The sequence below is a fragment of the Ruditapes philippinarum genome, unplaced genomic scaffold (genome assembly GCF_026571515.1).
Source record: "Ruditapes philippinarum isolate M1 unplaced genomic scaffold, ASM2657151v2 ctg576_1_1_1_1, whole genome shotgun sequence".
NCBI classification, from domain to species: Eukaryota; Metazoa; Mollusca; class Bivalvia; order Venerida; family Veneridae; genus Ruditapes; species Ruditapes philippinarum.
This window is the reverse complement of record NW_026866451.1, coordinates 176,723-201,157: the sequence shown is the minus strand read 5'-3', so window position 1 is coordinate 201,157 and position 24,435 is coordinate 176,723. Positions and strand designations below refer to the sequence as shown.

Here is a 24,435-nt window from a genome sequence, read left to right as displayed (position 1 = left end):
TACAGAGTTCTTCTAATATTTGCAATTATTATCACGACCTTGTGTATAGAGATAACTAAGTTACTATTCACCAGCTCGTTCTAAAAAGGCTGGTGACAAAATACTTTGTACTGGCCCACGCCTGCTTCAGGAATCGCATAGTCAAACCATCTCCGTTAATATTGCTTTACCGTGAGTGTTCTTGGTCCCAAAGATTATTAACGACGGGTTCCAGTCTTAATTTGCAAACCTTTGGTAGTCTAGGATAGATGCTCAATAGTTTATAGTATTGGCTTGAGACAAGTAGCGGTTTATTTGTTTGTGTTTGTTGTTGTGTTTTTTGTTTTGTTTGGTTTTTTTTTCAAAGGCTTAGTGAAATTAACAGTCCCTTGGTTGAGTCAGTGTTAATACCTGATCATTTTCTAACTTATAAAATTGTAGTCAAATAATTCATAAATCAATTAAAACAAACTCGCAAAATCATTAAACAAATCATCAAACATAATGAAATTTCTGACAATGTAAACTGAGAAATAAGCATAATATATATATATATAAAACAAGAGAGGCATGATGGTCCTATAGTTCGCGACCCCCGAAATCGTTTGCTGGAAACGGTCATAATTTTACAAAACAGAAGAAGGTCATTAAGGAAGCCAAAGTTTTACAATAAGTCTATTGGTGGCGGTTCACCAGGCAATGCCACATGCTAAATATCTCAGCTCTTTGCCGTGTCGTACAAGCATATTTAACGTCAAGTCCATGTAGACTGGGCGGGACCTTTGACCTTGAATAATTTTGAGAGGGTCATAAAATTTCTAATCTCAGGACACTGTACTTTCTGAGGACAAGTTTTTCTTAAAAAAAGTTAGTTCTGTTTAAATTTAGAGTGGCAAAATTGACCCTGTGGCGGAGCCATTTTGGACCAAAGGTCATGATTCATATTTTTAGAAACGGTAAAATAGGTAAATTTACATGCCAAATGTCCAAGTTCTACGCCATGCAGTCTCACATATTTAAATGTGCTCTCATATATACAGTAAGGGTATGAAAAATTAGTGAACCCAAAAAATGGTACTGATTTTGACCCCACCGGTATGATATAGTAACTTTTATAGACGATCACATAGTCATTACCAAACACCTTAGCTCTGTGCATTGTAGTTTTTCTCGCCTATAATGTAAGTCAATGCAAAAAATGTGACCCGATATGGGTACATCTTTGAACCCACGTTTCGTGTAACTTTTGTAGAGCTTAACAATGCAATGCTGCATATATTATCTCATGGCGGTGTAGTTTTTTTTGTACAACTCTTGGCAGTCAATTTTAACCCTAAGAACACGAGTTTTATAACTTTTGTAGAGGTACTACATAATTTTACATGTCTAAAATTCTTATCACTTGGCACTGTAGTTTCCAACAAGATTTAAATAAGTTTCCCTCTTTAAATCTAAACTATGTGATCTTCAGTTTTCATTAACAAATTTTTGGTCATATCTCTGTGGTAAAATTTGACTTAATTTCCTGGATAACTAACCAGTTATTACCAATTTACATGTGATACAAATTTGATACTCTCCCCATGGAGCTAAGGGAAAAATCAAGAAAAACAAAACTAAAGCTACCAATTTCTGACATTTTAATACATTGTTTAGTATACATGAACATTTAAAACACACTTAACAGTACTTTGATATCACTTAAAAAACACTCTATGTTCATGGTTTATATACAATATATACACTATTTTTTCCTATTTACACATTTTTTAAAAATTTCACTTCTCTTCAGTAATGACTATACTTAAAAGCAAAAAAAAAAACCTATAAAAATCAGATTTGTTTAATTGCAGACGACAAAATACTACTAGTATTGCCTTGGAAAAAAAAATCAGAAAAAAAAATTATGTACAATGTGATAAAAGAATAAACAAATTTTCTGTTGTTTTTTTTGTCACCAATGTAACAGGACCAATGATGAACGACAATGGAGACAAAGCAGAATGGGTTTTTGAAATCTAATTTAAAACACAATCACATATCATATCAGGTTATATTTCTAAAATTATCAAATTGATAAAAATCAGTAATCCTTTTCTTAAATTTCTAAACAATCATTTTAAGGCATAACAAATAAATCTCCATGAACATGCTTTCTTAATTTTCTAGAATACTCAAAATTATGTTGTTTATCAAGTTATCGAAAGAAATAACATAATAGAAATAAAAAATCATCATAACAGAAAAATAAACACTTTGAGAAATGAGAAAAATCAAAGAATTGAAATTAAAAATTGAAATTAAAATCAAAATTATTTCCCAAAATAAACTTTGATTTAATATACAATTTGCCTAAGTAGATAACAGACAATGCTGGACTTATGAACTCAGTCTTTCATAGGGCAATAAGAACAAGTAGTCATAAAAAAAAACTCCAAAAAGCATTGTATAAGCTGTTTAATGCTCTGTTGATATTCTAAAATAAAATATACATATTAAATTTATGCAAATTGTTTATTCCATGGGTAATATTAAATTCACTTCATACAAATTATATATTTCAAGGCCAACCTCAAATTTTCTACATGCAAATTGTTCATTTTATGGCCAACATTATATTCACTTCAAACAAAATATTTATTTCATGGCCAATATTAAATTCTCTTCAAACAAAATATTTATTTCATGGTCAATATAATATTCTCTTCATACAAAATATTTATTTCATGGTCAATATTATATTTACTTCATACAAATTATTTATTTCAGGAACAATATAACATTAACTTAGGATCAGTAACATGTCTTCAATTTGTGTCTCTAATATTCTAGTATATATAAGCCAAATAAACATAAAATGAAAATGATTCTTTTTTAGTAAATGTCTAAAAATTTCAACATGATTTTATAAAACATTTAAAACAATCTTAACTATATACTCTAAACAAATCACAAAAAAATAATACACAAATCTATACAATAATCTTGAATGTGTACAATTACATTCTATAAAATCTTAACAAATATCGTTATTGTTGTTTTTTCTCATCTTTTAATACATATTTATCAATTCATCTCTCGATTATTAATACGGAAGGGGTTAGATAAAAAAACTTCAAAAATTAATCCAGGTATCTTTTTTGTTATTTTCACAATTAGCTAAAAAACAAATAGGACAATAACATAAAATCCAGTATTTAAACCTACTTCAGAACCAATTTTCAGATATCATAATTGTAATATTTCATACTGATCATTTACAACGGTTCTAACCAGTCCCATAACTTAATTTTTACTATGCATTCTATGTTCTGAGCACAAAACTTCCAACAATTTCTTTGAGAAACATTTGATTACTAAAAAATAATCAAGTCTACGTAGTTTTTACAGCTGAAACAGGTACTGGCGATTTTGAAACTTATCGTGTTAGTGTCCTTAAAAATTTGAATACATCTCGAAGAATTAAAGGGCGTGGTAACATGGTGACCTGGCGATGTGAACCTTTTATCGAGCCAGTGTGGTAATTAATTGTGCGCACATCTCGAAGAACTCAAGGGTATGGTGACTCTTAGGGTTTTCATCTACATCCATTTTGTCATCTGAAATATAAACAGTTTCTGTGTTCACTTTCTATATTAAACAGTGGTCCATTTTTTGTTTGTTTTATTAGAATAATAAATATTGACCAATCTGTGTACTTTTATTGCAATAACAAACTGATAAAGTGAATAAAAGAATACAAGTAAATTAAGTTGTATTGAGTTATATTGAGATGTATACTTGCCGTTTACATGTATTGTTATAAACAGACATAACTATAAACATAACGAAACAAGATTTAAAACTGTAAAACTACAAACAATACTAATATTAAAGTGATTTATTTAATATGAGAAAGAATTTCTGTAGAAATATTCTAAAAAAATCCATTTTAAATTAAATATTTTCAGTCATTTTTCTTTATTGTAACTACTTTTTAATCATTAAACTTAAAGAAGATTTCATTTTCAGATAAGCCTTTCATGTGATAAATGAATATCATATTTCATACTCTTAATAGTGCAATAACTGGTTTAACTCCTATTAAATTTAGAAGGACTTAACCTGTTTCTGCACTAAGGTGACAATTTATCAATGCTTACACCAGCATTGTTTTACTTATATAACACTATTGTCTGCAGACTCTAATAATTATGATAATTATCAACACACTTTTTATGTACTTGTAATTCAAAGCTAATTATCAACACACTTTTTATATATTTGTTATTCGATGCTATTTTCAGTTTAGGTAACTTAAAGTCGTAAGACAATTATTCTATTTCTGACTGATTTGCTGACAATTCATTACTGAAATAAACAACATCTCAATACAGTTTTTCGGTAATTAATACACTAAATTATTTTAGATTTTCCCAGCATATTCTTAGGTGCAAACAAACTTTGTACAGGTACAACTTTGTAGTGTTGTACTAATTTATGGTAATATATGGAAAAAAAGCAAACAGGTCAATTACTACATGTATATTGTGAACAGTTTTGTTATGTGAAGCTATGCTGGTAAAAGTTTGTTTGTACCACGCAATAAGCTAGGAAAAATTCCCACTTTTGCCAGGTTCCCGATAACATCAAGTTACCAAATATGGCAGACGGATAACAGCATACCTGTATCGTCGTACTGTCACCTTAGTGCAGTAACTGGTTAACTCTTTATATAATTTTATAGGAGTTAACCTGTTACTGCACTAAGGTGATGATATACAGGTAAATATCTTTATGATAACAATTTGTGTAATAGGCACTGAAATATCCTGTTTAAATATGTAAGAAATACAATGTACATGCAGATGTATTTAAGTATATATGTACAAAAATTGTAAAATACACACCATCAGATTGCTTAAGAGAAATATGTAAGAAATACAAATGGTTTGTGAATAAAATTTACAAAATAATGGTAAAGACAATTTCAAAATATACAACAATTATGATAGTTAAGAACATTTTACAGTCAGTAATAAATAGAAAAGAAACTTCATAGTGCTTTTCTGAAGATATTGCATAGTGCATTTCCAATAAATGTATCTCTATCTTAAAGTAAACAATGGTGAAAACAACAACATTTAAGGAAATAACGCCTTACTGTGAAACATTGCAAACAATGACATGATGGGAGGGGACAATTCACTGTGAAACTTTGCAAACAATGACATGATGGGAGGGGCGCTTTACTTTGACACATTTAATATTAACTACAGCATGATGGGAGGGAACTATTTACTGTGATACACTGCAAACAATGACATGATAGGAGGGGTCGCTTTACTTTGACACATTACATATGAACTACAGCAAGATGGGAGGGAACTATTTACTGTGATACACTGCAAACAATGACATGATGGGAGGGGACACTTTACAGTGACATATTACATATTATCTACAGCATGATTGGGGGTGGGGCGCAATTTACTGTGAAACACTGCAAACAATAAAATGATGGGAGGAAATCTTTATTTTGACACATTACATACATTAATTAACTACATCATAATGGGAGGAAGTATTTACTGTGAAATATTGCAAACAATGATATGATGAGAGTTGACACAATTTTGTGAATCATTACAGACAATAATATGATGGGAGGGAATAGTCTACAGTAAATTATTACAGACAATGACATGATGGGGGAATAGTCTACAGTGAATCATTACTCAGCAATGACATTATGGTAGTGAATAGTTTACAGTGAATCATCACAAACTATGACATGATTGGAGTAAAATTAATGGTTTACAGTGATTCATTACAGGCAATACGGGTTACCATGATGGGAGGAATGGTTTACAGTGAATCATTACAGACATTTACATGATGGGAGGGAATAGTCTACAGTAAATCCTTACAGACAATGACATGATGGGGGAATAGTCTACAGTGAATCATTACAGATATTTACATGATGGGAGGGAATAGTTTACAGTGAATCATTACAGACATTTTAATGATGGTACAGTGAATTACTTCAGAAAATAACATAATGGGGGGAAAGTTTACAGTGAATCATAACAGACATTTATATGATGGAGGGAATAGTTTACAGTGAATCATAACAGACATTTACATGATGGAGGGAATAGTTTACAGTGAATCATAACAGACATTTATATGATGGGAGGGAATGGTTTACAGTGAATCATTACAGACATTTATATGATGGAGGGAAAAGTTTACAGCGAGTCATTACAGACAGACAATGACATGATGTGAGGGAATAGTTTACAGTTAACCATAACATAGAGGGAAATAGTTAACAGTGAATCATTACAGACAATAACTTGATGGAGGGAATAGTTTACACTGAATCATTACATACAGACAATGACATGAATGGGGGAAACAGATTGAAATAGTGAATCATTACAATCAGACAATGAAATGGCAGGTGAAGTTTTACTGTAAGTATCGCTAAAATCAGCCCAGTGACATCAAGGACTTATCATGTTGTTAAAGAAATTATATATCAAGAAAGACACCTGACAATGGATAAAATGGACATTATGGGCTTACAAGGTTTTACAATTGAAAAAAAAAAATCTAGTTAGTTGATATCTTAATTAACCTCAATGTTTGATAACAACCCAATCACAGTATTACTTAAGAATGCTACCCTTAATATCTTGTTTTTAGTACTGTTTTCAATTTTCCATTCCTTACTGAAGATGTCTGGTAGAAAATCATATTGTTAAAAAAAACAGAATATATCAAGACCATTGGTTTAGTTAATTGATGTATGTCCATGCACTGTGGTAAACATTTTTACCCCTTGTAAAGACAGACATAAACTTAAAGTAAACTCAGTGACTATTTGTAAAGAAGAATGCTACAAGACCTTGAAGAAGCTGTTCATCTCTGTCTGTTTTCAACAACTCAATTTGAGCCGCGTCACGACAAAACCATCATAATGGGTTTGCGACCAGCACGGATCCAGACCAGCCTGCGCATCCACGCAGTCTGATCAGGATTCATGCTGTTCGCTTACCAACTTCATTACAAGTAGAGAAACTGATAGCGAACTGCATGGATCCTGATCAGACTGCACGGATGTGCAGGCTGGTCTGGATCCATGCTGGTCGCAAACCCATTATGTTGGTTTTGTCATGATGCGGCTCATTTAAAGAGCAATCTAATTAAGCCATTTACCAAAGCTAAAAAAACTTTTATACAAAGTTCTTGCACTCATGCAATTTGGTATAATATCATCATGCAATGTGGCCCATTGTTGGTTCATGTATATACAAATATTAATTTTGTGATACATTATAATTGGTATGTAAAGTGATGTATTACATGTTATATAGGTAGGAAATAGTTAAAATTTCTGGAATAGGCTCAGTAAAAAATAAACAATAACTTCATTACTTTATCAAGAGAAAAAATTATTGCCCAGTCATTAAATTTTAATTAATCAAAATATGTTTTTTTCTTCCCTTTTGGGTAACAGAGAGAAATTTAGTTATTACAAAAATAAACAGGACAAAATGCCTAAGTATAGCTAGAAAAAATCCAAGAACTCAGCAATTACTCAACAAAAGAATACAATTATTAAATAACTTTCTAGTAAATACCATAAACAAGAGACTCAAGTGGGCTTATATTGCTCACATGGGTAAATGTAATAAAACTTTTTTCATACAGAAGTCTACATGTATATAACAAGGGGGTGCCTTTTTGAACCAAGGACGACTTTGCTTTGTGGAGAACCACTAGACACAAGGAGGTAGACATGTTAACATCTACTTATCTAACTTTTGTATATGCCCACTCAATAGTCCTATTCATCAAATATTTTAGCTGTAGGTAGTGCTATTAACAAGAAGAATTTTCAAAAGAAATCTTAAAATCTATTCAACCTGCCAAGGATGGCATTAGTGTGACCCAACAGGCATTATCCAAAAACATCTGTAGATTACCAACAAGAAATGCTTCATGCCAAATATCTAAGCAACCTGCAATGCGGTTTTGAAATGTAATTAAGTCAATATAAAATAAGTGACCCACAGGCTTTGACCAAATTTGACATAAGAGGCATAACACTAGTAGCAAAACATTAGGCCATGCAAGATACAAAATGTCTTGCCCTAAGACTTTGTAGCTATTGAGAAGAAGAATTTTAAGATTTTGTTTTTAAACTCGATTTTAAGCTCCTTTATCCAACTTAAAATCTAGCTTAATGAGAGACAGATCTATAAATAATTCCTGTGAAGTTTGGTTAAAATCTACCCTGTAGTTTTAGCGTAGATGCTGTATAAAGTAATTATGTCTTAAAATGTCAGACATCCTTCCTGGCACCGGGCATCAGGCAACCATAAAAGCTCAAAAACAGTAAAATTAGAAATTTAAAAAAATATATATTTCAATCTAGAACAATAGAGAATTTTACAATGGCAGACATATTATTTAGTGGTGCTTTAGTTTACAATTGGACACCCTTGGGCTATAAAGCAGTCATGTGATATCTATATATAGACTTACCAGGCATGAGGAGGATATTTTGTCCTGTATTGGCATCTGAAATGGGTACATGAAGTTTAACAATGTAGTAACATGCAGGTTATCACACTAAAAGCAGACTAACTATATACTGCAGTGTACATAAAAAACATAAATGTTCTACATAATATAAAGCAATGGATATATGTGTAATGAGAATGTGTGTTCTACATATATATGCTGTGATAAATGTTTACACTGACATATGTGTAACATTATTTTTACCCACAATGCACATGGAAATGATAATGTTTACACTTGCATGTGTAACATTACCCACAATGAACATGGAAATGATAATGTTTACACTGACATGTATAAAATTATTATTACCCACAATGCACATGGAAATGATAATGTTTACACTTGCATGTGTAACATTACCCACAATGAACATGGAGCACTGACATGTATAAAATTATTATTACCCTAAATGAACATTGAAATGATAAATGTTTACACTTGTATGTGTATCATTACCTACAATGAACATGGATATGATAAATGTTTACACTTGTATGTGCATGACGTTACCCACAATGAACATGGATATGATAAATGTTTACACTTGTATGTGCATCATTACCCACAATGAACATGGAAATGATAAATGTTTACACTTGTATGTGCATCATTACCCACAATGAACATGGAAATGATAAATGTTTACACTTGTATGTGCATCATTACCCACAATGAACATGGAAATGATAAATGTTTACACTTGTATGTGTAACATTACCCACAATAAACATGGAAATGATAAATGTTTACACTTGTATGTGTAACATTACCCACAATGAACATGGAAATGATAAATGTTTACACTTGTATGTGTAACATTACCCACAATAAACATGGAAATGATAAATGTTTACACTTGTATGTGTAACATTACCCACAATGAACATGGAAATGATAAATGTTTACACTTGTATGTGTAACATTACCCACAATAAACATGGAAATGATAAATGTTTACACTTGTATGTGTAACATTACCCTCAATGAACATGGAAAATTTAATGATAAATGTTTACACTTGTATGTGTAACATTACCCTCAATGAACATGGAAATGATAAATGTTTACAATTGTACGTGTAACATTACCCTCAATGAACATGGAAATGATAAATGTTTACACATGGATGTGTAACATTACCTTCAATGAACATGGAAAAGATGCATGTTTACACTTGTATGTGCATCATTACCCACAATGAACTTGGAAAAACATATTTTGCAACAATTATTATAATACTTAGCATAATGAACATAAAAGCTAAGAATAATGTTTATTTATTCACTTATAATGCACAAATAATTGAATTATCATTTAACATTTGACATTAACATAAATTTTATTTGATAATAAAGGAATGACATACTAATATGAGGTGTCTAAGATCATGCTTTATGTTTTGTTACTATTAAATCAAAATCATAATTATATGTATACATGCTAAAAACATTTATAATGCCTTCATTGGTAGTGCCTGTAACAGGCAGGTACATGTAGTTTGTATGGATTTTGTAGATTTGGTTTTAAAAGTGAGTCATAATGCTAAATAACTGAGATTTCAAAGCTTTCCAGTTCCATGCATTACTACAGTAATAACACAGCATGCACCATGTCAGAATCAGCAATCTGCTATATTTGTAAGCAGAATGACATCAAAATATTATTAGACATACATATATTCTATGATTTAGATGAACATACAATTTTTATCTAAAGAACAAAGGCTTTCTTTCAGTTCTTGACAACAAAACTAGGGCTATGCTGAGTCAACGAAAACAGGGGATAATTAAGTTAATATCAATGTAAGAGTTATGTGTCTTGTTTGATGACCCACAAAAACCATAACAATAATTTTTGAAGACCTGTGTAGTTTCAGGTTAGTACCGTGACATTAGAGGTGAAGATGGAACTTGCACACAAAAACTTGAAATACAATGGTTCACAGTTCATAAAGTGACATATTGCAGTAAATATCCATGCTACAAATATGACTTTGATCAGGGAACTACAATTATGAAACTAAATGCTTATCTGAAGTTTCAAGTGAATGACTAAATATGACTTGCAGAAAGGACCAGCTTAAGATTTAAGTTACCAGCAATCTACAGAGATGTACCAGGTAGTTATAATAGTCACAGCCTATCATCATTCTAGTTTTGACTTTCAATATCAATCACAAAGGCAACAATGACATATTTTTACACTGCATTGATAACATCACCATGTAAATTTAAATTTCCAGTCCTGACAGATTCTTTGTCTCATCAAATCAAGAGACTTCTTTAAAATGATGAGAATTAATTCTAAGATTTTGCATTTAATTTACATTAATTTCTACAGTATCACGACAGCAGCTTGATATAAATGCCGCACCTTAGAATAGAGCCAGGCCAGCCTGAGTAACAGACACACCAAATTTTATAAGGTTGACTCCTAAACTTATGTGTTAAATTTTGTTGCAAAAAAAACATTAAATGCAAAATACGAAAGGGTTGTGTAAAAATGACATAAAACAATTTAATCGCATACAGTGCCATGTTGACGAAAGTATATTGAGGATGGAAATTGTGGTAACATTTAACAAATTGATGTGTGTAAAGATTGACAGTGGGACATGAATAACATACAGCAAAAACATACAAATAGGGCATAATAGAAATGATCGAAACAGATAAACAATGGTAAAATCATCTAGAATAAAGGGGGAAAATACATAAAAATAATGTTTCTGGTACACTATTTAAAGCTTACTTTTGTAGGGAAAACTGTTTATATATAAATTAAATTAATGGCTATCTGTTACACTAACTTACAAAATTTAAATCATAAATGATCATTTTATTAACGAAAGATTAGAATTTCTTGAATTAAACTTTTTTTAATTGAAAAACAAAGAAGTGGCCTATTTAACCCGCAACCCACTGGAACAAAAAGTAATTAGCCTTTGCTACCAGTATAGAGAGCAAGGCATTATCCATGCAGTCTCAGAGACTAACACTGACCATGAAGGCTCAGTTTGCAAGCATGTCCATTAACAAAATTCCGCAGGATTAGGGTTAAAAATCTGAGTCCCATGACCGTATCACTACTATTATAATATTGAACGTTTGTAATGTTGCTTTTCATTGGATAATCGTGACATTTATATAGTTTTATATACAGGGCAGCTGTCAATTTCTGCAGAAATCTCACTTTTTTCTCTAAAAAGTGATCCTTTCTGTATTATAAATTCATTATACAGTTGTAGCGGCATGGGTTATATATTCAAACAACCATTTATTGAGGGCCATAAAACCTGTCAAAAATCTTTATAACTAATAGTGTGTTTTATTTTACACATAACAAAACCCACATAACTAAAAAAGCTACATGTATTAACCAATTAATACTATATTCTGTTAGAATGAATTCTGTTAAGCATATGCATGTTATAAAATCCAATGTTTTTTATGTTTTACTTTAAAGATATGAGCCTAAGTATGGGAAAGCAGAGAAAAGAGTCTTATTTCAAGTAAGAAATTTAGACTTTGACCAATTAACTTATGTTCTTAATTTCAATTTATCTGCTGAACATTTAAGCTGAGTGAATTTGAATGAGCGCTAGATCCTTTTTATTCAAAGTTTTACCTCTCTGCTATTGAATTTATACATGACATCTCTACATACAATTGAACTTGGTACTATTGATATAAAGTATGATTAAAATAATTATTCATTTGTAGATATATGCATATTGATTCATTTTTCCTAGAATTCATTTAATAGGAACTTTAATTCCATTTAAAAGAGTACTTAAATAGCAAGAAAAGAATGTACAAAGAGTAAAGAAAGTTCAAAGAGTATCTAATAGCAAGTAAAAAATGTTAAAAGAGTACCTAATAGCAAGTAAAGAATATACAAAGAGTATCTAAAAGCAAGTAAATGTGTTTAAAGAGTACCTAATAGCAAGTAAAGAATGTTAAGCAAGTAAAGAATATACAAAGAGTACCTAATAACAAATAAAGAACATACAAAGATTACCTAGTAGCATTTAAAGAATGTTTAAAAAGTACCTAATAGCAAGTACAGAATGTTCAAAGAGTACCTAAAAGCAAGTAAAGAATGTTTAAAGAGTACCTAAAAGCCAGTACAGAATAAAGAATGTTTAAAGAGTACCTAATAGCAAGTAAAAAATGTTTAAAGAGTACCTAAAAGCAAGTAAAGAATATACAAAAAGTACCTAATAACAAATAAAGAACATACAAAGATTACCTAATAGCATTTAAAGAATGTTTAAAAAGTACCTAATAGCAAGTACAGAATGTTCAAATAGTACCTAATAGCAAGTAAAGAATGTTTAAAGAGTACCTAAAAGCAAGTAAAGAATGTTTAAAGAGTACCTAAAAGCAAGTAAAGAATGTTTAAAGAGTACCTAAAAGTAAGTAAAGAATATACAAAGAGTACCTAATAACAAATAAAGAACATACAAAGATTACCTAATAAGATTTAAAGAATGTTTAAAAAGTACCTAATAGCAAATTAATAATGTTCAAATAGTACCTAATAGCAAGTAAAGAATGTTCAAAGGGTACTTACTAGCAAGTGAAGAAAGTTCAAAGAGTATCTAATAGCAAGTAAAGAATGTTTAAATAGACCTAATAGGAAGTGAGGAATGTTCAGAGAACTTTTAGCAGGGAAATAATGTTAAAAGAGTATATAATAGCAAGTAAAGATTGTATAAAGAGTACCTATTAATAGCAAGAAAGGAATGTTCAAAGAGTACCTTATAGCAAATAAAGAATGTACAAAAGTACCTATTAATAGAAAGAAAACTTCAAAGAGTACCTAATAGCAATTTAAGACTGTTCATAGAGTACATAATAGCAAGAGAAAACCTAAATTGAATGCAAATTACTACTGGACACAAGTCGTTTTATTATTAGATTGAACAGCATATGCCTTATATAAATGCAATCACCATATCACTATTAAATACAGTAATTATAGGATGCTATGTGAATTAAATGATTTTAACTGCATGACTGCGTTAATTTTACTAAAAAAGAAAAAAACACAAATAAATAAATGAATTTGTAATTGTTTATACACATGTTCAGAACGAGAAATGTTCACAGAACTATTTTCTAAGTATGTAATCAAAATACCAGTTTAGCCTTTTAGCTTTGTCTTTTTATATTCTGATAGCTTTTAGATTACACTTCTTTTCAACATACATTCTTGGTGACAATAAACACTAAATTTGAAGTCTAACTAAAGATACTGTAATCATTTATCAATGGTATCCGAAGAAAAAAAAAAAAACTGCACAATTTTGGGCATTATGAATTCAAACATTAATCTGAATAAAACTTACATAATCTAATTATTATCCTGTCTGCTAAATATTGATATCTCAATTATAAGTTCTGTCAACAAATCCAATTATAAACAAATAACTTAATTTGGTGAGTACAAAATGCTAATATTAGCCTATAAAGCAATGTAATATGAAAAATGCACCAGGACCCCAATACATGAACAACATACCTTTTTCAAATACTGCAAATACAAGATGAATGCAATGAAAAAAGCAATTTAGAAGATAAAAGACAAAAGCATGACTACAGAAAATGCCACTTAATAGCTGATGAATTATTATTTCACATTTCTAGAGTGGATAGACCAATACTCAGGATTGATATAAACATATTAAATTACAAAATATCTTTGTATTATGGAAAGGTACTACAATAAAATTCTCAACTTTCAATTTATAAATTTTTGAAAACATTTCTTGTTCTAAAAAGATCATGACAAGAATTTTACTTGGACCATTGGTCTAACCACCCTAGAAGTTTACTATGGCATTTATTTTTTTCATTTAAATAATTAAACATCTGAAGTGAATAACTTCAAACTAATTTTATCTCCTTTTCATTCGATATTTACCCTATTTTAAATATGTGATCCACTTAGAAGTAAATATGGCACAGATTTTTATTCTCATTTGAAAATAAAATATCTGCGACCATCAAAGATATATAATATCAAATCAAGGCAAATAATTAAATAGAAGACTTATAGCATAATGTAGAAGATACATAGAAAACTTGAAGATGAGATTGATGATAACACATACTAGCAAAAGAAAATAGCACTAAGTAAATTGGTTGTAAATATATTTTAACTGATCAAATTGATCCATTCACAGATAATCTGTTATCTTCTACATACAATGTATAAGACATAAGATATGCAATTTTCTATAAAAATCACACATTAATCGGTTGTTATTGTTTTTTTTAATGCTACCAAAACATGCTTACAGTCTACCCAACAATTTATTTTGTGAATTTTGAATTAGGGGGTATCTATGTTGAAAAGGATAAAAAGAACAGTTCGTAGGGTGTGATTTGTGTCATAATTTTCGTGTGTGGTAATGAGGTCATGAAAATTAATAAAATTATCAAAGTAATGAAATTTTTAAACAGACTAAAATTTAATTAACAGTTTTCCGGATGTGTACTTTCTTTTGCTTGTAAGTGTGGTTCATGTCATATATAACTTTAAACATGTATATCAAAAACAACATTATCATATCAATACAACAATATTATAACATAACATGTGCCATAACAACACACATACTTTTCATAACCTATACGCACTTACAGAGGATGCCAACAATATAATATTTATAACAACAATATTATATTTATAATAAAACATTGTGCATACACATTTTTTCTTACATCAAAATACAATAATACACAAGTATTGAAATCACTGAACATTACGTTTTAAATTCTCCTACAAAAGTTAAAGGTCATTCAGCTAAGACTGGAGTCTAAACAACACTGTATCATTGGTTGAATGATATCACATGATTTATATCACATGCAAGGAATCAACCAATCAGGTATCTGAAACTGATCTTTAAATATTGAGTTATGTTGAGATTATTATCTCGGGTTGATATCAAGTATGACAAATCTAAATAAGAAACTGAAGAAGCAAGTGTGCCAGGACTATACTCAAAACATAGATAAATTGAACAAAAGTCAAATTAAGATGCTGAAAAACAAATTCTGACAAATGTTCCAACACAACCTTTTTTGGCTCCATTACAAAACTAATTAGAATTCAGTCACCAACTAAAGAAATATGTAATACATGATACTATTAACAAGATAAGACACCAATAAAAAAAGTTTTATGAAAATGACATGCATAGCTAAAAAGCCTTGCAACTTCTCTAGTTAAACTCCTACTATCATTTTTTTCAGAACAGTGTATACAATTACATGTATATGGACTGCATCTATCACAGAAGCAATAAGGAAAAAAAGTATTTTAAAATGTTTTAAATTTTCAAAAAAAACGTGAGGGAAGAATGGTCATAAGTTCTAATTAATTTGACCCCTATACCGGCTTATATTAGTTCAAGCCATGAGGTGACGTGCAAGAGACTGAGACAAGTGTATGACATAATGTAATAGAATACTGATGGATGATGATAGAGAAAAATAAAAGCTTTAACCCTTAACCTGCTGGAACCGAAATTGACCAGCCTTTGCAACCAGTATTGAGCCAGGCCAGCCTGCACATCCATGCAGTCTGACCAGACTCTATACTGTTGGCAGATCAATTTTATTACATGTATTTTGCTATTGAAATCCCTTAAACATTGAATGGACTGTTCCAAATTCAAAGCCGGGCAAATCCATTACACAAATTCAGAAGGTTAAGGGTTATGATCACTGTGCTGTAAAGCAGGAACAACTACAATCATTACATAGACTGATGATAGTTCATGGCAAAAAAACTTTACTACTCACCTAAACCTAGCCCTTTTTTTTAACAAAAGGTGGGAAATACAAATCTTTCTGTTAATTTCAGATAAAAAGTACAAACACCTCTACCTTAGTTAGTTAGGTAAGAGTCACTTCAACAAAATATAAACTTAAACAACTGTTATTGGTTGGGAAACAATTAATGTGTTAAGTAAAGGATGTGATTATTTCAGGTGGTTTTATACCGTGTGGCACTGTTTTATGTTCTGTAACAAGTCATTTCTTATCATTAATAAATCTGCTTATTTAAAACTTCATAAAATAACAACAAAAGCATCCTAACAAATACAACAACAAACTTTCTCAGAGAGAGAATTATGTTGGTTTCTTTGGTTTTAATGCCAATTTAACACATTTTTGGCCCGTCCACCTTACCGGCTTTCCTGAATAACTGACCAGTAATTATAAGTTTAACAGCTGTTCAAGGAAATAATACTTTTAGCTTTGTGGGCAACTCAATGGACTTGACCAAGGAGCTCTTAAAAGGTGAATCCTAAATTATTATACTAAAAGCTCAGCTTGAACCTTAGGTATCATTTTTTTCTAAACTATAAATGTATAACAAGAACAAAAAGAACTGATTGTAAAATTTAACCAAAGTAACTTCTAAAACTAAAACAAAATTAACTCAATAAATGAACATAGAATAATTATTTCTTCCAGTAAAGAATCACAGACACTGTTATTACGTACAGACTAAAAGATAAATGCTGAACTGTATACCAATATAAATGATGAGACATTCTGTTCTTTTTAACTCAAAAAGTGGTTCTTTAAGACCACAGACACATCTGTAATTTTAGACTTTGTCCACAGAAACAACTATCATTTTAGACTGTGTCAAAAGACACAACTGTAATTTAAAATGGTGTCCACAGCCTCAATAGCATTTTTAAACTGTGTCCACAGAAACAACTGCAATTTTAGACTGTGTCCACAAACACATCAGAAATTTTAGACTGTGTCCTCAGAAAAAAATAATCTTTGATGGTGTCCACAGAAACAACTGTCATTTAAGACTGTGTCCAAATACACGTCTACAGACACAACTAAAGTTTTCACTGTGTCCTTAGCAACAATTATAATTTAACACTGTGTCCACAAACACAACTGTAGTTTTAAACAAGTTCTATTGTTGGAAAATACTATTTAAACAGACTGAGTCATCTATTTATTTGAATTACAGCATTTATCTGTTTAGTCAATGTAATTATTATATTGTATTATTATAATATACCATTATCACTGCTCCCCTGTGAGGCCATGCTCCCTGTTGGGTGAAGGTTAAATGTGTCCTGGTTATCAGTCTCCACCAAACTTTTAAAATCCAACAGGAAACTCTTCTGATCCACTTGATACAACTGTAAGCTCATCTTTGTCTATAGAAACACAGAACAACACATCATAATGCAGGTTAATATTGCCACAGACCACAAAATGAAAATAAATCCTGTATTTTAATAGATAAAATTAAATTTTCTGTTTATTTTATACATTTTTTTCTTTTATTTGACATTACAATTTTAAAGACTTCCTTTAAAATTCTGTGTATTGGCTGAATTTAGGAGAGAGTAATTCAGCAAGACACTAGTGAAAATATGTAAAATATGTTTCACTGCCGTAAAAAAGATTAAATTTTGATGTACAGTGAAAATACAGATAATGAAAAAACTCATATCTTTTCATCAATATTTCTCAATATTTCATTTATAATATTTCATATATAAGTATATAATAGAACAAGTCAAAAATATGCTTACATATTTACTAGTAACTGGGTTCTGTTTCCTCACTCTCACATGATAGGGGTTAATAACTTTCCATTCCTGTAAAGATAAATTATTAATAATTTGTAAGTGTCATTCTAATTAATGGTTGCAATAATTGTGATGCAAGTTATGATTAAATTGAGAACTATTTAATATTTGGAGTAAACTTATAAGACACATTTTTGAGATGCGAATTTCAAATATAGAGTAGCCACTTATTATCAAATACTACAGATAATTCAGCTATAAATTGTGCTACAGCGTTTTTTTTTCATCCTGACCCTGTGTTCACTTAATAGGTCTAGTAGGTAGAGCTTGCCAATGTGCTTGCACGTGTGAAGTTTGAAGACTGAAAACAGAAGGACTTCCATGGTCAATGTAAATGTCTTCTAACAATCAGACACAAAAACAAACACATAGACCAAAAAGAATATGCCCACCTGATATATCAATACCACCAAATAGATAATAGGTTGACTCTATATAAACATGTACTTACAAAACTAAGAGCTTTCATAGCACGGAACACCTCATGCATTATATCCTGTGGTTTACTCTGAGATCTTATTCCTGTAAATACAAGAATATACCATTATTGAAGAGAAAAAATCCAAATTTTCAAATACATATATTTTGTTCATACAGAATTTATTTTAGTTTGATTGTGTAGGATGCTATAAGCTTGTAGACACTCTTTCGAATTCTTTCCTGTAACCAACCAGTACTGAGCAATGAGTGTAAAGTTTCTTGCTCAAGGAAACAATGACATATATTTATATAATATCAACACAAGAGACCTGAAAAAGCCTAAATTGCTAGTCTGATTTATATAATTTTTGTGGAGGCCCACTAGACAATGCTACATACCAAATGTCATAGCTTTATGCCTTAAAGTTTCAGAAAAAAAGAGTTTTAAAAATTTCTTTCCTATATTAGTCTATGATACAATAGTGACCAAAAGGTTATTGAAAAGGACTCGTTACCTAAATGCCATTTGGCTTTCTTTGCTGGTGTATGTGTTTTGTTTACAGTTGTTAACAGAGGATCTAAAGTCTGTGTCACATCTTTCATTTCTGAAAATAACAATAATATATCTAAAATGTTGATGATATGAAGTAAGCTAGGCTACAGTATAGAGCCTTGTCAGTCTGCATGTTAGTGCAGGCTGGTCTGGCCTTATACTGGTGGCAAAGGCCAACCTTCTCTGCCTTATTAAGTTTACAGTATCCTTGGGTGGCCATGATTTGTCACCCTAAGCATTTTACAGTGCTACTTTTTCTATTTCTATTTTCCAAGCATGTGATGTTGAAGAAATTTGGCAGATACATTAAATTTACTATGATGTTTTTAAATATCCAACTGTTTTCTCTCTTAATGACAATTTGTTGAAACTTTCTGTCATACACAGGAAGGGTGTTGACTCTTGGACAGGGAAGAATTTAGGGCACTATATGTGCATGGCTTAGGTATTTGCAAGACAAATCAACATTTGTCCTCAAGACAAAATTGCAACCATTCCCAAACCCAGCAGTAACAGACTGGAACTAGCTTCTTATTTTCTCTACTCTCTTGACCTAACATTCTCTATCATAGCAACATGTTACAGCATGTCTGATGGAATCTCATTAGATACAAACTACAGACACATAGAAAGGATAGTATGATTTTGGTATGATTTTTCTGTAAATATTATTATTTCATGTACATACCTGGCATTCTCTCTGGGTGTGGTTTAAGTGGACTAGCAGTCTGTAACAAACAATAAAATCATTTCATGACATGGTAAAAACAGGGATATCAAATATATAAGCCTTCTGGTCACACTGTAAAAACTAACTGGTGTATAAAATAAAAGCAGAATAGTATTTATATAACTCATTATTAAAATTAAATGGAGAAAACCCAATTTTTTTTTTGCTTGAACTAATACTTTTTGGAAAATTTTCTAATTTATTAACCCTTTGACCACAATAGGCTAAACAGAGCTTCTTAATAATACCAAAATTAGGAAAGTTAAGCAAAAGAGGCAAAACTACTAAACCACCAATCAGAAAGAGTTATTCATACAAAGGAATATTCAAAATATATGAGAATCACAGGTCTATACAATAGTCAAAAGGTTAAGATCTTATAAAACTTAAAAGGGCTAGGTACGTTTTGGGTCGATTTTGGCCCAAAATTTTGAAGAAATAAAATATTGAATATAAATGAGTCATTTAATGTCAGTTGACAAAGCAACATATATGCAATTAAAAACTGACGTTCCTTTGTATCTCGGCAACGTAGATGACGTCACGGATGACGTCAATCATCCTCTATTTCGCGCAAAATTCGCAAAAATGGGTAAATTTTGGTGTGATTCTACAAATATTAGGTTTACGCACTTTTTAACCGCTTAGGTTTTTACATTTTATATTCCCATAAAATATTAGCTTTAAATTATCACCTACTATTTTGTGGTTACTGCTTGCGCACTTCTGTTAATTACCCAAAGTTTACACTCCGTCAGTCTGCTGTTTACATACTGGCAAATGGCGACGGATTGGTAAGGGGCGTAATCGAGTATATATTGGTAGTAGGAGAGGCTCCAGTTCTTCAATTAGTGAAGAGATAAATATCACTGTACATTTAAATAACATAAAGTATTTCTCTTTAGTGAACAATTCCAATAATATGCAATAACATTTATATTATTATATCATTTAATTATTATAAGACGTTTATTTCAGATAGATTTTCCACAGACATTTTAGTTGTTGACACTAATCCACTGATTGATAAATATATGTGACCTTTCTCGTCAATTAAAATATTGTAACACTGCTGCTTTGCCAACAACTGAATAAATGACTCCGCCTACATTTACCTAGCAGTTTGTCACGTCTGACGTCGGCAAAGTCTTTTGAAGTCTTGATAAAACCGCTCTTTAATGATGATTGACACTTTTAGCGCACCAAATGATCTCTAGCACCGGTCAATCACTTGTCTCCAGAATCAGTTTATTTAGAAGGGTGGTGTGAAATTAAATCTTGTCAAAAAATTCTGAATATAGGTCATTAGTTGCGATTTTGTTTTATACATTTGTATTGAAATAATTTTACAAATTCTTCAAATGTTTGCATGCTTGCAGTTATCTTGGAAGTGTCGCAATATTGTACATAATTTTTAACATACGAGTCTCTCTGGCTTCAAAAACTTTATAAGTCACTTCTTAACATTTTTTCTTTCTTTTGTCAGAGGCATTGGTCAGGTATAAAAACAGGTACGCTGAATACCTTACGCTACCACAGTGATGAAGCATAGCGCATGCTTTACTGTATTATAACATTTGCAAGTTGTAAAGTTACAACATTTAAGAATTTTTTTAAAGTGTCCCGGAAATCAGTCTTGAAATTATGGCATGTATGTGTGTGAGAAAACGAAAATGTATGTAGCTGGAAAAGCATTTTGTCGGCAATTGTACCTATATTTTACTAGTCATAACTTGTGTTGAAACAAAACTGAAAATAAGAAATTCGTCGGTAGTATTTTGTATACTGCTATGCAAATTTATTGCAGTATAGTACAGTACTGTTGCACCAATGGTATATGTCATTGAAAAAGGGTAGGATTTTTTATGCACTGTTTTTACGTGTTCATGTATATTCTTTACATCATGGAATTCAAACCTACTTTGTGCTTTGTGTTGTTAGATATGAAATCTGAATATTCAAAGTATGACAATGAAATATGTGGTATTATCCTTTAACAGGAAACATAAATACGAGTGTAAATAATCCGGAACAAAGTTTATGTTGATTGATCACCGCCTTTTCCTATATTCTTCAATTAAAACAGTATTCTAAGCAAGTTGAAAATATTTTTAGTGACTAAGGTAGTTTAAATTATCCGTGCATTTACCTTGCAAAAGAAAAAACTTCCGTAACAGAAAAAAATCTTGTACTAGTTCATTTTGTATTTTATTTTTTAACAGAATATAAACAGCCTCTGCATCATCGTATTATAATGATGATCTGTTTTTGAACGATACCAAAAAACTTCGACTTAACACTGCCGACTTTAATGTGTGTGTACATTTGTTTATGTTTTTCTTCTTTTCCATTGTATTATTTTTTATTTATTTCATTTTATTTATTTAATTATGTTTTTTAAACGTCATCTTAAAATAAAAAAGTAAGTTCTCCGCGGCGATCACCGACAAATATTTTATGAAACACAAAAATATCCTGTATTCAAGACCTAAGTTTTTGCAAAATCTATATACTGAGAACATAAACATTAATAAATCAATATAAAATCTAACACGTACGTGGTCTCCGGACATTTTGGCAGGAATTCAAGGGAGGCTAATCATTCTACTATTTCGGCAGTATGACAGTAACTCGATTGTTTTATTTATCAAAAGCGAATTGCAAAATTCTTATTTTGAGTATGATAGATAATGTTTATATTTAATAAAAAGATGCAAAGGAAACGTTAAAAAGTCCAAAAAATACCAAATTATAGGCCGATCCGGTAATCCTTCGCCGGTTCCGACAGTATGGCAGTAACTTGCCGATATTAAATATTTTGTATTATTTATCAATAGTGATTTTATTTACAAAAATCTTTTTACATATTATTGATATCGTTTTATATTTAATTAAAGATGCAAGAAAATTGGTTAAAAGTTCATAAATAAGCAAAATACAGGCCGATTTCGGTAATCATTCGCCGATTCCGGCAGTTTTCCCGTTTTCGCCGTTTAAATATTTCTTCACTGTTAATTAAACCGATTTTCTTTTCACATTTCTTTTTTGGAGGTCAATCATAACGTTTAAGTTTAATTTATAAAAACAGGCAAAACAAATATTATTAAAATTTAAAATGCATAAATAATATATAACCAAATCACAGGCCCTCGACGAATCCGGTAGTATGGCAGTAACTCTTCGATCTTAGCTTTATTGTTTAATCAAAAGTGATTTTATTTACAAAAATCTTTTGACATATCATTGATGATGTTTATATCTTATAAAAATGCAAGGCCATTCTTTATAAGTTCATTAATAACAAAATTACAGGTCGATTCCAGTAAAGACCACCGATTCCGGTAATTCGGCCGATTCCGGTAGGTTGAGTAACCGAGGCATTATGTGAAAGATCAATATCGTATAATAATAATAATAATAATAATAATGATTCTGATGATGATGATAATCAAACACGTGCATAGATATAAGTTCTGAACTTTACTAAATAGGTAATTACATAAGACCACTGAATAAAAAATATTTTCATAGATGTAATATTACGAATATGTGCCTCTTCCTATGTCAAATTTTTAATAGATTTCGTTGCATAGCCCTTTTAAACTGAAGAAGGTTCAGTGCCGAAAATTTAACTATGAACTTGTTAAAGTAATTGTGTATTTTATAAAACAGCAGTTACTGAACACACTTCTTAAATAGGGTAAGTAAATTATATAAACAAGTAAAACGGTTTCCTGCGGGGAACATTTTTAATCATATAAAAATATATCTCATTTAACTATTTTCAACATTGTTTGGGGGGATAAATAACGTTTGTATCAGGAATATAGTTGACAATAATCGATCAATATAGAAGAAGGTCTTTGGAAACTGGTGACCGTAGTTGAAAGACCGGAGACGGTCGAACATAAAACAATTATTTCTTTTTAAGAAAATGATTAAATATGCCTTCCATTCTATGAATAATTCCGAGCAAAAAAAAAAAAAAATAAGTAAACACACAAGTTTACAAATTATCTTTATTTATTATGGCAGATTCCACTACGAATATTTTAATTTTGTAGATTTTCAGTATAAACAATTTATTGTTTGTAAAATTTGACAAAGATATTAAAGAAACATTGATAATTTTCAAACACATCATTCAAGTTTTTCCATCTTAAACGGTAAAATAATTATAGAAAATTAGAAATGCCACGTAATAGTTTTTGTTCTTAATTATGTGTAGTTCGGACTAATTCCCTAGAGGTAAATCCGTAACGTACCGGCAAACGGTATTTAGCTAGGTTTTCGAAAAGGCAATTAACCAATCATGTACGGTTAACAGATCACATGCTCCTCCGTGTACCGAAAACAGGGCACGTGCTCCTCCATACCTCAAAAGTTAAACGCGTACCAATACCCTGCGGTCTTCAGACCGCAGGTAATAAAAGCTATCGTATATGTATTCCTTTTCGTCTGTTTTAATATACTTCACAGTGACTAATTATTTATGTCTGCAATCGTAATTGAACGTAGAAATGT

General features: G+C 30.6%; 1 protein-coding gene across 19 annotated transcripts in view; it reads right to left on the bottom strand.

Annotated features, from left to right (window-relative positions):
• Positions 1 to 1,602: 1,602 nt before the first annotated feature.
• The window catches only part of LOC132732530 (5'-AMP-activated protein kinase catalytic subunit alpha-2-like), a 58,126-nt gene continuing 35,293 nt past the window's right edge, over positions 1,603 to 24,435 (bottom strand). For 14 of the 19 annotated variants that reach the window (XM_060718979.1, XM_060718984.1, XM_060718988.1 and 11 more), the window contains 8 exons: positions 19,870 to 19,909; positions 19,144 to 19,233; positions 18,660 to 18,730; positions 18,152 to 18,217; positions 17,629 to 17,770; positions 16,577 to 16,597; positions 8,518 to 8,553; positions 1,603 to 3,578 (listed from right to left, as the gene is read on the bottom strand). In XM_060718979.1, coding sequence (XP_060574962.1) covers positions 3,484 to 3,578; positions 8,518 to 8,553; positions 16,577 to 16,597; positions 17,629 to 17,770; positions 18,152 to 18,217; positions 18,660 to 18,730; positions 19,144 to 19,233; positions 19,870 to 19,909 — 561 coding nt within the window. In that variant the 3' untranslated portion in view covers positions 1,603 to 3,483. Of the gene's footprint in view, positions 3,579 to 8,517; positions 8,554 to 13,917; positions 14,098 to 16,376; positions 16,389 to 16,576; positions 16,598 to 17,628; positions 17,771 to 18,151; positions 18,218 to 18,659; positions 18,731 to 19,143; positions 19,234 to 19,869; positions 19,910 to 24,435 lie in introns of those variants that run through there. The other 5 variants (XM_060718980.1, XM_060718985.1, XM_060718982.1 and 2 more) reach the window with 5 other exon arrangements.